The following is an 18829-nucleotide window of genomic DNA, read 5'->3' as shown; positions in this document are numbered from 1 at the left end:
GCACTGGATCTTAGAGGAGTCCTCCGATGCCCATGCGTGACACCCTGTACAGATCAGCAAGATCAAATCTTAAGAGAAGCATGAAAACTGCAATGATAGCCTCAAGGAGAAAGGTAGTGGCCCATCTGACAGACAATAACTCAATGTAGGTATGGCAGGGATTACAACAAATCACCAATTACAAAAGCAGTACACATGTACCTTCCTGTGCTGATGCCCCCATTGGCAGAGGAGTTAAATCTTTTCTTTGCTCACTTTGAAGCAAAGTGGTCTCACACAGACACTCTGCCTCTGCCGACTCCTATCTGTGACATACTCACTGTTCAGGAATCTCAAGTGAGACGGGTGCTCAAGACAGCAAATCCAAGGAAAGCTGCTGGTCCAGATGGCATACTTGGAGTGGTACTTAAGGCTTGTGCTGACCAGCTGGCCACCCTTCCCACTTGTCTAAAGTTGGCTATTATCATCCCTATCCCTAAAAAGTCAGTCATCAATAACATTAATGACTACAGATCGATTGCATTGAGTCAGCCGTCATAAAATGTTTTGAAAGACTTACTGCTCAGCACATCAAAGCCAGCTTCCCTCCCACCTTCAATCCTCACCAGTTTGCTTATAGATCAAAGAGGTGCATGGAAGATGCCATCAGCACAACACTGCATACAGTGTTGAGCAATCTGGAACATTCAGGGTCATATGTAAGGAGGCTGTGTGTCAACTATAGCTCAGCATTTCATGCAGTCATCCCTAGCATACTTATCGACAAGCTATGTAACCTGAAGGACTTCCTCACAGGCTGCCCACAAACCATTAGAACTAGACCCACAGCTCCTCCACCCTCACAGTCAGCACTTTTCCAGCCATTTGTTTCCCCCGTCCCACCTTTTTTGAGACATTTGATGCCATAAAATTCAAAATAAGCTAAAATTTTTCACAAAATGGTAAAATGTCTCAATTTTAAAATTTGATGTTTTCTATGTTCTATTGTGAATATAATATGGGTTTATGAGATTTGCAAATCATTGCATTCTGTTTTTATTTACATTTTACACAGCGCCCCAACTTTTATGGAATTGGGGTTGTACATTGATTACTTCAATTGCAACTGATCCTGGACATGTAACACAGTTAGTAACAACTATAAACAACATGGCTATGGTCAGGGAAAGACAGTCATAAATTAAAAGCAACCAAACAAAAAACAAAACACCGTAGCAAGAATAACAGTATCATTAATAAAAATTTGAAATAAATATATAGAAAACACGTAAAATTTCCAGAAATGAAACAAATTAACTCTAGGAAAACCACAACAAAGACGTATCACACAGGTTAGACACTATATGTGGGTGTATATATATTACTACATCTCTTCACATGTTTGCTTTTAGTATCCACTTTGTCTGTCCATGTTTTTGGGCTCTGTTTCCCACCTTTGCTTCCCTTGTGTATTACACTGGCTTAGTCTGCTTTACACATGGGGTTGATGAAGGCTTTATTTATACTGTATATCATTCTACATATCCAATTTGTGACCATACTCTTTCCAATTCAGAATCAAGGACTGTACACGTTGTATTTATAAAGTAGTAGCCACCCATTTCATTCATACTGTCTTCCTGATATTAATAAAAGGAGGATTGGCTCCAGCAGACCCCCGTGACCCTGTGTTCGGATTCAGCGGGTTGGAAAATGGATGGATGGATGGATGGATGAAGAAAGAAAAACAAAGCATTATTATTTGCAAGCTGTTGCAAGTCAAAAAACATATAAGACAGAAAGATCTTCCTGATTTGTACAGGCTGGAATGAAATTAGCTGATGTGTGCATTACCTTGGCATTCACAAGTAAATGGTTATTGTGGACCATTCCCCATGGCACTACACCCAGTGCAACGACTTTGTTACTGGACTGGGTTCTAGCTGTGGCATGATCTCTAACTGCCTCACCAACATAGCGCCCAATGCCAGTTCGTATGCCCTTTGTTATGATCCATGCACCTGAAATACAGAGGAGAATATTTTGTTTACACTGTCCAGTCAACACAACTGACATCACATCTTTAATTTATAGCGACATTAATTGCAGCTAAGTTTCCTCAATGCCTTTTGCAATACGTTGGTCTTTCTGAAAGCATTATTTTGCTTAGGGTTCACATGTTAGTGTGTAACATGTCATTATTATTCATATGAGTAGGTCATGTCCAAAAGTCCATTTCACTTTCTATCCATTATTCTTGTATTGGAGAGGTTGAGTGCAAAATGCATTAAACAATGTATGGCTGTTGTTGCTACTTTAAACTAATTTAATAAGTTGTCTCATTCAAGACTATTATTGATGTTTGAGTGTAAATTTTATCTCTTTTTATAATGAAACACAAGCAATGCATTTTGCTTCATATATGTTGTTACCTGTACTCTGGGCTGCTCTCACCAACCCTTGCCTCAGCACATCAATCATCCAGGCCTTCATTTTATCACTGCCACCCATTACTGACACTACAAGATTGGGAGGAGGGATGTTCCAGGTGCCAGTTAGCATGTTGTAGATGATTTTAGGATCAGTGCTGTTTGAACAGCGCAAGAACTGCAAATTAAATAAATAAATAAATAAAAAAACAGTGCCATTGATTTCTGTTTTCATCTTGACTTTTTAATGTTAACAGAAAAACATGCTTCTCTTACATGGCTTTGCTTTCTGCTGACTCCAGAAAACTCCAGCGTTCCATATGCATCAGTTGGCTCCTCTGTGGTATGTAGCTGTGGGTCCCACTTACTGACCATCGCAGCAGAAAAGTTGTCTTCCATTGCAACTGCAACATGCTTTTCCCGGGGACTTCCACATTGGCACAGGCTACCATTGCTGGAAAACCATAAGGAAATTATTTACATTAAAGCAATTGTAGTATGTTGTAAATGAAGATCATATAGTTTGGTATCATAGTCATTACTTCTCTTGCTTTATGAAACACAATTTGTAGTGTATTATACATCTTCACCTATCACCTTCATTTTTAACCAGATTTTCCATCTTAGTCTGACAGGCAGCAAAATTGTAAGCAAGTCCAGAACCAAACCCAACACACACTGTACACACTACACACAAACTCACTTACACTGGGACAACTTAAATTCCGGCAAATCTAACTTAGGCAGAATGGGCAAACTCCACAGTGACAGATGGACACACACTCCAGGTTTGTCGCTGAAATCAGTGCTCATGTTTATTAAGAGTCTCAGACAATGAAAACTCTTCTAGCTTAAGTGACACAAATGTGGTCCTACTCTTAGGATCAGGAGTGAAAGCATTTTGTCCATTTTCCCCATTTAGGAAATTGCATCGAACTTCACTAGGATTTAGGGGAGCTTGTGAGTGAGTCACCTGCAACTTCTTGAAGATGGAGTATAAATATTTTGGAAACGCTGGATAACAATGTAATCTTCTTCTCTCCCGTTAGGGGTTGCCACAGCGGATCATCTTCTTCTGCGCTGGTATCCCGAAGGTTGCCGGTTCGAATCCCCGTCCCTGCCAAAAAGGCCACTGCTCTGCTGGGCACTTGAGCAAGGCCCTTAACCTGTAATTGCTCCAGGGGCGCTGTACAATGGCTGACCCTGCGCTCTGACCCCAAGGGGTATGCGAAAACTACCAAATTCCTAATACAAGAAATTGTATAAGGCGAAATAAAGAACAAAAAAAAAAAAAATACCTTTCTGTCCTCTGCATCTTGTTCTGTTACACCCATCACCTGCATGTCCTCTTTCACCACATCCATAAACCTTCGCTTAGGCCTTCCTCTTTTCCTCTTCCCTGGCAGCTCTATCCTTAGCATCCTTCTCCCAATATACTCAGCATCGCTCCTCTGCACATGTTCAAACCAACGCAATCTCGCCTCTCTGACTTTGTCTCCCAACCGTCCAACTTGAGCTGACCCTCTAATGTACTCATTTCTAATCCTGTCCATCCTTGTCACACCCAATGCAGCTTTAACTCTGCCACCTCCAGCTCTGTCTCCTGCTTTCTGGTCAGTGCCACCGTCTCCAACCCATATAGCATAGCTGGTCTCACTACCGTCCTGTACACCTTCCCTTTCACTCTTGCTGATATCCGTCTGTCACAAATTATTCCTGACACTCTTCTCCACTCATTCCACCCTGCCTGCACTCTCTTTTTCACCTCTCTTCCACAATCCCCATTACTCTGTACTGTTGATCCCAAGTATTTAAACTCATCCACCTTCGCCAACTCTACTCCTTGCATCCTCACCATTACACTGACCTCCCTCTCATTTACACACATATATTCTGTCTTGTTCCTACTGACCTTCATTCCTCTCCTCTCTAGAACATATCTTCACCTCTCCAGGGTCTCCTCAACCTGCTCCCTACTATCGCTACAGATCACAATGTCATCAGCAAACATCATAGTCCACGGGGACTCCTGTATAATCTCGTCTGTTAACCTGTCCATCACCATTGCAAATAAGAAAGGGCTCAGAGCCAATCCCTGATGTAATCCCACCTCCACCTTGAATGCATTCATCACTCCTACCACAGACCTCACCAAAGTCACACTTCCCTCGTACATATCCTGTACAACTCTTACATTCTTCTCTGCCACTCCTGACTTCCTCATACAATACCACAACTCCTCTCAAGGCACTCTGTCATATGCTTTCTCCAGGTCCACAAAGACGCAATGCAACTACTTCTGGCCTTCTCTATACTTCTCTTTCAACAACCTCAGAGCAAACGTGCATCTGTGGTGCTCTTTCTTGGCATGAAACCATACTGCTGCATACTAATCATCACCTCACTTCTTAACCTAGCTTTCACTACTCTTTCCCATAACTTCATGCTGTGGCTCATCAATTTTATTCCCCTGTAGTCACTGCAGTCTTGCACATCCCCCTTATTCTTAAATATTGGCACCAGTACACTTCTTCTCCACTCCTCAGGCATCCTCTCACTTTCTAAGATTCCATTGAAAAATCTGGTTAAAAACTCCATTGCCATCTCTCCTAAACACCTCCGTGCTTCCACAGGTATGTCATCTGGACCAACGGCTTTTCCATTCTTCATCCTCTTCATAGCGGTCCTTACTTCATCCTTGCTAATCCATTGCACTTCCTGATTCACTATCTCCACATCATTCAACCTCTTCTCTCTCTCGTTCTCTTCATTCATAAGCCTCTCAAAGTACTCTTTCCATCTGCTCAACACACTCTCCTCGCTTGTGAGTACATTTCCATCTTTATCCTTTATTACCCTAACCTGCTGCACATCTTTCCCAGCTCGATCCCTCTGTCTAGCCAATCGGTACAGGTCCTTTTCATCCTCCTTAGTGTCCAACCTCTCATACAACTCATCATATGCTTTATCTTTAGCCTCTCTCTTCACCTTGCGCATTATCTCCTTGTACTCTTGTCTACTTTCTGCATCTCACTTCTTCTTTACCATCCTCTTCCTCTGTATACTCTTCTCTACTTCCCCATTCCAACACCATGTTTCCTTTTCCTCCTTCCTCTGTCCAGATGTCACACCAAGCACCCTTCTTGCTGTCATCCTTACTACATCTGCTGTAGTTTCCTAACTGTCTGGTAATTCTTCACTACCACCCAATGCCTGTCTCACTTTCTCCCTAAACTCAACCTTGCAATCTTTCTTTTTCAACTTCCACCATTTGATCCTTGGCTCTGCCCTCACTCTCTTCCTCTTCTTGATCTCCAACGTCATCCTGCAGACCACCATCCTAAGCTGCTTAACTACACTTTCCCCTGCCACCACTTTGCAGTCTTCAATCTCCTTCAGATTGACTCTTCTGCATAGGATGTAATCTACCTGTGTGCATCTTTCACCACTCTTGTATATCACCCTATGTTCCTCCCTGTTCTTAAAATATTTATTTACCACAGCCATGTCCATCATTTTGGCAAAATCCACTATCCTCTGACCTTCTTCATTCCTCTCCTTGACACCATACCTACTCATCACCTCCTCGTTTCCTCTGTTCCCTTCACCAACATGTCCATTGAAATCCGCTCTAATCACCACTTTCTGTCCCTTGGGTACACTGTTCATCACTTCATCCAACTCACTCCAAAAATATTCTTTCTCATCCATTACACACCCAACTTGCGGGGCATATGCACTAACAACATTCATCATCACACCTCCATTTTCCAGCTTCATAATCATTACTCTGTCTGACACTCTTTTCACCTCCAGAACAGTCTTGACATACGGTTTCCTTTAGAGTAACTCCTACTCCATTTCTCCTCCCATCCACATCATGATAGAACAATTTGAATCCACCGCCGATCCACCTGGCCTTACTCCCCTTCCATTTAGTCTCTTGCATGCACAATATATCAACCTTTCTTCTCCCCATCATATCTGATAACTCTCTCCCCTTACCAGTCATACTGCCAACATTCAAAGTTCCTACCCTCAGTTCCACTCTCTTTACTTTCCTCCTCTCCTCCTGCCTCCGGACACGTCTCCCCCCTCTTCTTATCCTTTGTCTTCTTCGGCCAACAGTAGCCCAATTTCGCCAGCACCCTGTTAACTAACAATTTGTATTGTTGTCTGCATATTGATTTGGCAAAATTTTACACCAGATGCCCTTCCTGACGTAACCCTCCCCATTTATCCGGCTTGGGACCGGCACGAAGAAAGACACTGGTTTGTGCATCGCCTGTGGCTGGGTTATAACAATGAACTTGTAATGAACTTATAAAACTACATCAATTTGACGGAATAATATTTAAAATATTATAACAACAAAAAAAGTTACATGATTGATCCATCTATGCAAAGAAGTCATATGCTGTCAGCCATAATTAAAGTGTTGGTAGTGTTAAGCTTCTTGGCCATAGGGAAAGCAGCTTTGCTATAGCAATGATTTGTGTGCATCACAATGAAGTATTTGTTGAATTAGTTATCAAACTTTGAACTTCCTTACAAAATTTGAGGTAGTTTAAGCAAGCTGCATTCATGCAAATCAGCACGCACATAAAGATCATTGGATGAGCACACATGTATCAACATACAGATGGACATGAATGCAAACTGTACTGTATTAGCATATTATCCGAAAGATATGCAGGGCAGGAAGGGTGATTAACAGCAAAATGTTATACAGGTACACTGAGCTCTGGAACATTTACTTTATACTGGGGCACTGGATAAATAGAGCTTCACAGAAAATAAAACGGGATCACAGGGATAGACAGACAGAAAGACAGACAGACAGATATGTCATGTGACTGTAGAAGATGACTGAGAACAATGGAAGAGTGAAAGTAACTTCACTAACAGTGTAAGAATAACCATTGATAGTTTCAGTATAGCTGTTACTTTATAAGGTATTTCCTGTGTACATAACTGTGGCAAGGTGATTCTTCTAAAACTATGGCTGTGGATCATTCATGGTTAAATAAATGTGCTTATTATCAGGCTTTATTCTCATTCAGTGTGAGTGTCTCAGTCTTTCTGTCTCGGTGCTTGTTGCAATATTAATCATGATGTTGCAAAGTGGCAACAAATATGTTCAGCTTAGTGCAGTATCTTAATATATTAATTGTTCTTTTTCTTCTACTTTGAGTATAATTATTATCTTGGTGTTGAAGCCTTACGACTTTTCAATTCCACCCGGGTGGGGTAAACGTTAACATTATTCAAAGTTATTGTTTGTTTTTACCTGCATTTTTATAACTCTTTAATTTAATATTATTTTTGTATCAGTATGCTGCTGCTGGAGTATGTGAATTTCCCCTTGGGAATAATAAAGTATCTATCTATCTATCTATCTATCTATCTATCTATCTATCTATCTATCTATCTATCTATCTATCTATCTATCTATCTATCTATCTATCTATCTATCTATCTATCTATCTATCTATCTAATATCAGAAAACTAAAAAACATCATTATGACTGTTAATTTGAGGCAAGGGGTGTCTTAAAATTATTATGTTATTCATTATCAGATGTGGCCTCTTACTCCTCGCTCGGACTAGGAGTAGGATGCTTCATAACTTATCATGTCCTATGCTAAGGTAGGACAAATTCTTTTCCTATTCAGATTTTAGTGCAACTCCTAGGAGTAATTCTGGGACACTTGATAAATATGGGCCAGGTCAATGAAAGTGCTAGACAGCAGTGCAAACCAGTGCTCACTTACATATTTTCCAAAAGTGCCAATTGTAAAGAATTGTAGAGAAAAGCCAAGCAAAATGACATCTTTTATTGGCTAACTAAAAAGAATACAATATGTAAGCTTTCGAGGCAACTCAGGCTCGTTCTTCAGGCAAGATGTAAAGATGTGAAGAAGGGGCCTGAGTTGCCTCGAAAGCTTGCATATTGTAATCTTTTTAGTTAGCCAATAAAAGGTGTCATTTTGCTTGGCTTTTCTCTACATTCATAATGGCTAACACGGAACAACACCCTAGTACTAAAGAACTGTAAAAATATAAACAGCTGTCTCAGTTTCAAAAGTAGTTCCAGAACATTTCTGTTAGGAAATGCAACCAAAATGTTTATAATTTTGTGAAAGACCAATGGTAAGAAAAGCCATAAAAAAAGAATATTGAATGATAACAGCAAAAAGGTTTTTGCCTACCCATTTTCTTCTCTTACTTTGTATATATGTTATGGTAGACCTTGTTGCAGAAACAAAGTAGGAAGACATTGATTTGTGGCTGAGCTAAACTGTGAAGCATTGTACTCTTAACACGTGAAAAAAAGTGAATCTGGGAAGAACGGTGAGTTAACTCCTCAGGGGCCCTAATATTTTCATTATGTATTGAATACAGTCAAGTGTGAGGAATTCTCCCTGAATATTTATATAAGAAACTGGTTAAGTGTTCATAATTAAATTGGTTGGTGTGAGGAGGCTAGAATTAACATATTTTTGAATTGGTAATTAACAAAAATTATCTCATAGGTTTTGAATGTATAAAACTGAACTCTACCAAGAAAACATCTTAACAGGTTGCTTACTCAAGATGGAGGAAAGAATATAAGGATTGCATTTAATTTGAACTAAATACTATACATTTTTGAGAGGCTGCACATTCTCTGTCCTATAGTAACTACATACAGACCAAAACTTTGGTAAGGTTTTTGGCCTTTTGTTCCTGATAATGGATTCTTGCCTTCTGACTTATTCCATTTGTTTTAATCTTGAGTTTTTGTTTCTCTTTATCTTGAGTGATAGAGCTTGCAATTGGAATAATCATAGCAGAGACTTTAATTTGTACAGACAGGTTTAAAACAAAACATGGAAGAGATACCTAAAAAGACTAAGGCAATACATTTCCTCTGTATCCACAGTAGATCTGCCTATGGAATAAATTGATTTTGGGGTACACCTTGAACCTCCCAGCACTACCTTTATCTCATGCACCCATTACTTTGTGATTTATTAATTGTTGTTAGATGTAAGACACAGGCCACCCAATCATTTAGGATAGCAAGCTACCAAAAAATTAACTTGAATCCATTGGTTCAGTAAGGGCAGGCACCGCATAATGATACAGTATTTTTGAACTGCTGTGTAGTATAGCAGCACACTTGTCCATTTATTGGCAATTCACCGTGGTGCTTGAGAGCCCCAATCAAACTTGCTCAGAAAAGAACATCACAGTAAAAGAGAAGTGTAACACTATTATCAAAACTATACCATCCATCCATCCATTTTCCAACCCACTGAATCTTAACTACAGGGTCACGGGGGTCTGCTGGAGCCAATCCCAGCCAACACATGGTGCAAGGCAAGAACCAATCCCGGGCAGGGCACCAACCCACCGCAGGACACACACACGCACGGGACAATTTAGAATCGCCAATCCACCTAACCTGCAGGTCTTTGGACTGTGGGAGGAAACCGGAGCACCTGGAGGAAACTCACGCAGACACGGGGAGAACATGCAAACTCCACGCAGGGAGGACCTGGGAAGCGAACCCGGGTCTCCTTACTGCGAGGCAGCAGTGCTATCACTGTGCCACTGTGCCACCTTCAAAACTATACTGTATCTTTAAATTAAAAATGAAACTAACTGTTAAGGTTAGATTAAACCATGTCAGTTAAAGGAAAATTATAAGAACAAGCATTAAAATCTATATCTTAAAATTCTACCTGTTATGAAAAATTGGGTGTGAATCCCACATTCATGTGGCCAACCAAGTAAAAAATATTATTGACGAGGCTACGCAACTTGAGATCATTGAGAAGTGTACCACCAGTTTTTTTACAAAATCCATATCCATGTCTTCCAGTGTTTTATCTTCTTCTGTCCAATTGTACCATCCCATAACTCATTACTACAACCTTTGGCACAATTTGTTGAATTTAATATATGCCATTTAGTTCCTCTGGGATGATCATACATCAAAGATACAACAGGCTTTATTAATAGACTGAGAAGTTTTGCATTTAAGACTACTATACGTATACACTGGTTACTTTGGACATAAAATCTTTATTCACTAATATAACACAAGAAGCAGCTATTGAGACGATTCGGGAATCACAGTATAAAAGGTCTGCTTTTATTCCATCTTATTGTAACCTCATTCTACAATTGGCTGATGTATCTTTGAAATTGAACTTTTTTTTTTTCAATAAAAGTTTTTTTCACAAACCTAAAGATGTAGTGATGGGAACAGCATTTAAACCCCATCATTGCTAATCTTTATGTGGCTAATTTTGAAAATATGTATGTATATGCGGAATCTTCGCCTGTATGTTGCACCTTGGGTTAGATACATTTATGACATATCTGTGGTATGGGATGGATCGATTAAGCAACTGGCACATTTATTTAAATGAGTGCGATGCAAATCTGAAATTTACACTTAAATACAGTAAACATCATGTTGCTTTCCTTGATGTTTTAGTGGAAGGTGTAGGAACCAAATTTATTTGCAAGGTGTGTCAGAAACCTACTGACAAGAATACTCTGCTTCTGGTGTCAAGTGATCATCCTAGAGCGTTGATCAATAATCTTTCTATTTTGTTATTTTGGAGGTATTGTAAGATCTGTTCTAACAGCTGGGACTTCTCCTGTCAAGCTAGAGATTTGTACCAGAGATTTGTGAATAGGAGTGATAAGAAAAAAAAATTATTAAAAAAGCATATAAATTGGCCCTTTATACCCTTTGGGATACACTGTTGTCCTCCACCAAGTCCCGACAATGCAGTGACAATATGACAAGCACCATTACATACTCCATACACTCCATTGCAATTAGACAGAGTATTCTTAAACATTGTCATGTATTACAATTACTTCCTTTTTTCATAATAAGGATATAGTGGTAAAAACGTCTGATTTGAAGTTTGAAGTTGAAGGGATTTGCCTAATAGATTTAGTAAAATTGGACACTTCCCTTGTCTACAATGTAGTTGTTATAGTAATGTATATAGAGGGGATCAGATAGTGAATGTTCATTTCAACATTTTATTCAAACATTGATCTGACAGTGGAACTAGTGGTATTTTATCCACTTTTCTGTCCTTGTTCATTGTTCTATGTGGGCAAAACAGAACGAACAGTCCAAAGGCATATAGTCAAACATAAGAGCAATATCAGAAGGTTATCTGAAGGGCAACAGGCTTCGAAACACTTTAAGGCATATAATCGCTCATTTATGGATTTGAAATACACCATTCTGGCGATAGTGAAACCATATCCAAGGGGCAGTGATTTTGAAAAGGCTCCATTGCATAGAGAAGCTTTTTTGGATCTTTCACTTAAAAATACTCAAACCGATTGGATTAAATTAATTATTTGACTTGGGATGTTTCCTTTGATATATATGCACTTCTGTGTACCCCCATTTTTTCAGTATTGCTTCAGTGCATGATGGTTGTCAGTGGGTACAATGGGCTACAACTTTTTCAGTTTTGATAACCAATAAATATATATGGTTCTCTCAGATCTATTATCTGTCACACAATAACATATCTATGTTTCCACTTTAGCCTTATTTTATAGTGTTTTTGATACTTGAATATTATTTGAAAACATCTGACTCATACATTTGTTGTTTATTTTTATTTTTACTTTTTATTTTAACAGTTAACCACTGATTGGTATCATCACAGGTGAAACCTTGTTTGATATTTTACAACTGGCAGATATTGGTGTGTACCCTGATTATTTTCAGGTATGGTTTAATTTATTTCAAATAATTTGTGGGTGAGATTTCTGCAGATGTTTTCTACATTTTTTAAATATGTTTTCAGTGTGAAAGGTGTTTTCATTTTATGAGTGTAAAGGATGATATGTAAAGCTTAATATGTTTTGATAATGTGTTCCTAATGTGTGTTTGAGTTATAGTGCACCATTGCCAATGATAAAGGAACCAGGCCAATTCCAAAACATGTAGGAAGGGAAGTTAGAAACAGAGTGACTTCTTCTGCTACAGAAGGGAGGACATTGACCTTCGATTGATCTATCTTATTGTGGATCGGAAGGTATACTCTATGATTGAGGATGGGTAGCCCTTTTTAGTCCATTCCAGGACTTGAGCTATATAATATCTGTAATTTGGAATATTGCAACAAGTCCTTCTTTCACAGCATTAATACATGGGATTGATTTTTCATTTGATTTGTATTTCCTTGTTTCTTTTGATGCTGTTTTGATACTATCTCCTTTGATTCTGTTGCTTTTGCTTATTATCCTTTGTAACATTTATTGTGATATGCTTTGTAAGGTGGGGGGGTTTAGAGTTTTTATCTCAAAGGCGCTTTATTTATAGAATATTTTGAATATGAATTCAGCATCTGGTGTATATTGTTGAGGTACGATTCTGATATTGATAAATGGGTTATATCTTTAAGATATACATTAGATATTAATAATTGTACTAATATTTTTCCTTTAACTGATCTGTTAACTCTAACCTTAACAGTTAGTTTCATTGTTAATTTAAAGATACAGTATAGGTCTGATAATAGTGTTACACTTCTCTCTTACTGTAACGTAATTTTAGACATGCAGCCCTCGTGCCCGGCGTCAAACATAAACCAGTCTTTACTGGAATGTGGCTCACTATGAAGGTGGAATCCCCACCCAGCACCAACACATATGTCATTAGCACATTAGCTCAACAAGTCAAGTCAAGTTGGGGAGCATGCACTGGTACAGTTCGTTGCCGCACCCACTACACAACGAAACAACTTGGGATCCCAGTTGGCAACCCCCCAGGCAGACATGCTGTCCAGTCTCATCCTCCGGAAATGACCCTCTAATTGCCTCAGCCAGGTATTACGTGGGCGACTCCTTGGCCTGGTTCAGCCACTTGGGTTCCCAACAATGAGGATCTTACGAGCTGGATCACCCTCGGGGAAATGCGCCACATGGCTGTAGTGCCATAACTGACGCTCCCTCACAATGCAGGTAACGTGCCTCATTCGGGACTCGATGAGCAACCGCTCATTTGACACAAAGTCAAACCAACAGTACCCAAGGATTTTCCGGAGAGACACAGTACCAAAGGAGTCCAGTCTTCATCTCATCACTGCCACAGATGGTGCGTCACTTGCTCACAGATTCCTCTAACAAACACCTCTTTATTTGCCCTCAGATCCCTCGCGGCCATTCTTCTCAGTTCCCAGTAACAACCAGAGTTGCCACTAAGCCGTGTGCTGCGACTCTTCTCGATGATATCCAGGGTCCTCTGCAAGATGGAACAACTCCTTCTGGGAACACCAGTAACACCAACACAACCCTCAGCAACCTTCAGGGTCTTGTCACGGATGATCTCCCACATCACATTAGGATCGGCAGTTACACCCAAATCTGCAAGTTCCTCACACAAACTGCATGCAAACTCATCAGAAACAGCCTGATCTTGGAGTCTGCCCAAGTCCAGGCTCATTTTCCTAGTAGTGGGTAACCTACTGGACCTAAGCTGGATCCTAAGAGTAGCAACAACAAGTCTGTGGTCAGAATTCACAATGAATTCACAATCTGCTCAACAATAAAAAAAATTGTCTTTTGCATCCATTACAATATGATTAGCTTAAAATTGAATGATTTCAATCGCCACTGGTGAACTAAGTAGGAATGATAATTGCCAAAGCCTATTTTTGGTCACAGTCTGGAGCCCTGTGGTGTCCTCCACAGCCTTCTGTTGATATTTGAAAGATTATAAGATATGGCCTATAGCTAGTTCTTGCCTTCAAATGTGAAACTCCAGTACCACATTTCTATTACACATTTCCACATTTCTATTATGAATTTGCACTTTTATATATATGCACTTTTTTATATAATTCATATGTATATATATATTGTAAATACGTGGACGCTTGGTGGCGCTATTGTCCCATGAAACCCAATAGACAGATTCAAACACTGGTGTAAAAGCACCTGAGAATTATTTTAATATCCTTCAATGAAGTGTTTAAAGTGCCCAAAAGCACCTCCACTAACATAAACAATAATCAATAACGCAAGAAACACCAATACAATCCTTCTCTCCACCCAGCAACTCTGTCACACTCCCTCCCAACTCCGGCTCGCTCTGCTGGGTTTGCCACAGTCCTTTGAAAGTCCATGACCCGGAAGTATTCCTTCTCCGGGTCAAACGCCTTCTTCAAGTATCCCGGAAGTACTGCGGGCTTCTGTCCTCGTGACTCCGAAGTACTTCTGGGTTGACGTAACTGTAATAGTCCCCGGGTTCTTGGTGAGCTCCATCTGGCAGCACCCACGGCACCCAACAGGGCTGAAGAGATGGACTTCATGTCCCATGCTACCCTGCGGGAATCCAAGGAACCATTTCCATCCAGGAGAGCTGCCATCTAGCGTCCCAGGGGATATATTGCCCTGAAAAGGCTATTTTCTTTTGATGAGGGATGTCCCTGCTGGACTGAAATGCCGGCCATCCATCACAGTGCTTCCCCCCAAGCTGAGCATTATAATGCGAAGTGGCCTGCCCCGCTAGGGTAGTCCTGACCCGGGAGGGACCATGGCTTCTTTCTGTAAGACAAAAGCAGGAGAACAACGGGGAGACATGGTACTTTTGTTTTCCTTTAATAACCTCCCCGGTTCTCCCTGGATAGTCTCGCCATAAGTGGCCCAGCCGATGGCATTCATAACACAGCCTCCTCCCTTTTTGCAATGTCCTGCGGGACTGGAAGTTTTGGTCTCCCTATGAATAAGAGAGAGACCCTTTACTGTATGCACCCCTTTAGTTTTGTGTGAGACCAGCGCCGATGTCTTGAGGTTTGGGACAACCCGTAAGTCAGCACTATCCAGCTGCTCCGACTTATCCGACCCTTCCACCGACCACTCAGTCATCACCCCTTTATCATCTGTAGGATGCAAAGTTACTTGGCAGCCGATATGAGTCAATCAGACTGCCGCTGTACTTTGCGTCCCCTTATCCTGTACGGTACTGGTAGAACTCATCTGTACCGCTGAATCAATCATCCCGGGAAGCTCCTGACCTAATCGCCTCAAGTATTCCTCCACCCATCTCAAAGGTGCTTCAGCCGTTGCTCCCAACTCGTCCACCAGTTTCTTCACGCCCGACAGCATCTGGAAGAAACATTGTATGGGCTGGATCAACTTTTCCAGCTCGCGTACATTAATGTTATTATTTGAATTGGCTGGAGGTGGGCTTGGGCCATCATCAGCCCGACCTCCCGGCCGTGAGCCAATGAGCCTGCCCATCTCTGGCGCATGCTCCACTGGGACTCGCACAGGCTCTTGGGAATTGGAGTTTCGCATGGCAGGGGCCCAGATGCTGCCACCGGCCAACTACGATTCGCCTTTTCTAATTTAGCGGTGGACCGTTCAGTCATATTCTGTCCTTCTTTACCTTTATTTGTGGCTGGCGTTGCTTCGCTCACCTCCCCCTTCCGTTTCAGTGAGCTCAGTTCCATCAGGTAATTGATGACCCCACCTACGGGATGACGCTGACCTTCTCCTTCCCATAATCCTTCGGGAGAGATCACGTGTCCTGCTTCGGCAAATGGAAGGAAACCATCATGGGCATGTGATCCTTTGTAGTCCTTTTGGTTTCCCCAGCTTGCCCCGGGATAGTCCACGTGACTATTCACTTCGAATAGGATCCCAAAGTTCAGACTCCAAGATTGGCAAGACACTTCGTCATCACAGCCATCTTGCTCAAGCGGGAAGTATGTTTTCGACTCACCGTCAGATTCAAGAAGACAGGTTTCTGAAAAATAATTAAAATAAGGTCCCGGCGAATCGGACGTTTTTTCAGCACATACCTCTGGACTCCGATTGTGTTCTTCTAGTACATAAAGGTTGTCCTTTGTGTCCAATGTCCAACAGCCATCCCGCTGCCGTAAAGCTCGGGTCCTCTTGGCGTCATTCGCTGCCCTGTCTTCCTCGCTTCCCACCAAGTATGTCCATAGATGCGCGGCGTCATCTAGGGTCTGCTGCTTTTGGGCATTCCCATTCTTCTTCCCGGATTTCTTCCCCATCACTGACCGATGTACAGTGAGGCTTTCCTGTGTTGCAGCGCTGCCTGTTGGGTTTGCGTCCACATTAATTTTAAAGGTTTTCTGACCACAATAGACAGCCAGAATCCTGCTGTATGTAAATACGGGGACATCCTGCCAATGCAAATATTGTCTGGACTGATATTGTCCCGTGAAACCCAATAGACAGATGCAAACACTGGTTTAAAAGCAAAAGAATTATTTTAATATTCTTCAATAAAGTGTTTAAAGTGCCCAAAAGAACCTCCACTACCATAAACAATAATCAATAACACAAGAAACACCAATACAATCCTCCTTTCCACCCTGCAGCTCTGTCACACTCCCTCCCAAATCCGGCTCGCTCTGCTGGGTTTCCCACAGTTCTTTTAAAGTCCATGACCCGGAAGTATTCCTTCTCCAGGTCAAACGCCTTCTTCAAGTATCCCAGAAGTACTGCGGGCTTCCATCCTCGTGACTCCGAAGTACTTCCGGGTTGAAGTACATATACATATACACATATACATATATATATATATATATATATATATATATATATATAAATATACTATACATATACACATGTACATATATATATATATATATATATATATTTTGGTTCCGTACATTACCACAATGAATTTTAAATGAAACAACTCAGATGCAGTTGAAGTGCAGACTTTCAGCCTTAATTCAGTGGGGTGAACAAAATTATTGCATAAAAATGTAAGGCAACTAAAGCATTTTTTAACACAATCCTTCATTTCAGGGGCTCAAAAGTAATTGGACAAATTAAATGACTGGAAATAAAATGTTCATTTCTAATATTTGGTTGAAAACCCTTTGCTGGCAATGACAGCCTGAAGTCTTGAACTCATGGACATCACCAGATGCTGGGTTTCCTCCTTTTTAATGCTCTGCCAGGCCTTTACTGCAGCGGCTTTCAGTTGTTGTTTGTTTGTGGGCCTTTCTGTCCGAAGTTTAGTCTTCAACAAGTGAAATGCATGCTCAATTGGGTTAAGATCAGGTGACTGACTTGGCCATTCAAGAATTTTCCACTTCTTTGCTTTAATAAACTCCTGGGTTGCTTTGGCTGTGTTGTGGGTCATTGTCCATCTGTATCATGAAACGCCGCCCAATCAATTTGACTGCATTTAGCTGGATTTGAGCAGACAGTATGTCTCTGAACACCTCGGAATTCATTCTGCTGCTTCTGTCCTGTGTCACATCATCAGTAAACACTAGTCTCCCAGTGCCACTGGCAGCCATGCAAGCCCAAGCCATCACACTGCCTCCACCATGTTTTACAGATGATGTGGTATGCTTTGGATAATGAGCTGTTCCACGTCTTCTCCATACTTTTTTCTTGCCATCAATCTGGTAGAGGTTGATCTTGGTTTCATCTGTCCAAAGAATGTTTTTCCAGAACTGTGCTGGCTTTTTTAGATGTTCTTTAGCAAAGTCCATTCTAGCCTTTCTATTCTTGAGGCTTACGAGTGGCTTGCACCTTGCAGTGCACCCTCTGTATTTACTGTCATGCAGTCTTTTCTTTATGGTAGACTTGGATATCAATACGCCTACCCCCTGGAGAGTGTTGTTCACTTGGTTGGCTGTTGTGAAGGGGTTTCTCTTCACCATGGAAATGATTCTGTGATCATCCACCACTGTTATCTTCCGTGGATGTCCAGGGGCCTCATGTATAAACGGTGCGTACGCACAGAAATGTTGCGTACTCCCGTTTCCATGCTCAAATCACGATGTATAAAACCTAAACTTGGCGTAAAGCCATGCACATTTCCACGGTAACTCATACCTTGGCGTACGCAATTTCTCCGCTCAGTTTTGCAGACTGTCGGCACCCAGCGTCAAAGCAGTGCTACTGTTCCTGCATGGACACCCTTTATTTCTTAGCTCCACATTCCTGATGCGGCTTTATAAATACACTGAAACTAACTGCATATTGTTTATTAGTGTAATGCATCTGATTGTAATTAACCTGCAGTAATATAATGGTCCAGGGAATAGCCATAGTATTCCAAATACCATAACTGCTTTAGCGTTGTAACTCTCACTGCATCTTCTTCTTCTTTCAGCTGCTCCCGTGAAGGGTTGCCACAGCAGATCATCTTTTTCCATATTACTCTCACTGTACCACTCGGAGTATTTATATCACTGTATCTGAGTGAGGAATCACAGCAGCAGCTGATCGGAAAGAGAAATATCGGTATGCAGCATGAAGCAGACGCTGACTCAGCCATGGCAAAACGCTTTAGAGACTTCCCAGTATGGGCTTCGCGGTTTAGAAAAGGTTTCATCCTAAGAACTATAAACGCACTCAATCAGTCCATCAAGTGCTCCTTGTA

General features: G+C 41.1%; 1 protein-coding gene across 1 annotated transcript in view; it reads right to left on the bottom strand.

Moving 5' to 3' along the window:
* trpm4a (transient receptor potential cation channel, subfamily M, member 4a) overlaps nt 1-18829 on the bottom strand; it is a 135425-nt gene that overhangs the window by 70546 nt on the left and 46050 nt on the right. Inside the window, exons 3-5 of the mRNA XM_028813580.2 lie at nt 2685-2862; nt 2412-2586; nt 1834-2000 (exon numbers count right to left, since the gene is read on the bottom strand). Coding sequence (XP_028669413.1) covers nt 1834-2000; nt 2412-2586; nt 2685-2862 — 520 coding nt within the window. The remainder of the gene's footprint in view (nt 1-1833; nt 2001-2411; nt 2587-2684; nt 2863-18829) is intronic.

The sequence above is a fragment of the Erpetoichthys calabaricus genome, chromosome 11 (assembly GCF_900747795.2).
Source record: "Erpetoichthys calabaricus chromosome 11, fErpCal1.3, whole genome shotgun sequence".
Taxonomy (NCBI): Eukaryota; Metazoa; Chordata; class Cladistia; order Polypteriformes; family Polypteridae; genus Erpetoichthys; species Erpetoichthys calabaricus.
Note: the sequence above shows the minus strand (reverse complement) of the source record. Positions and strands in the feature narration are given on the sequence as shown.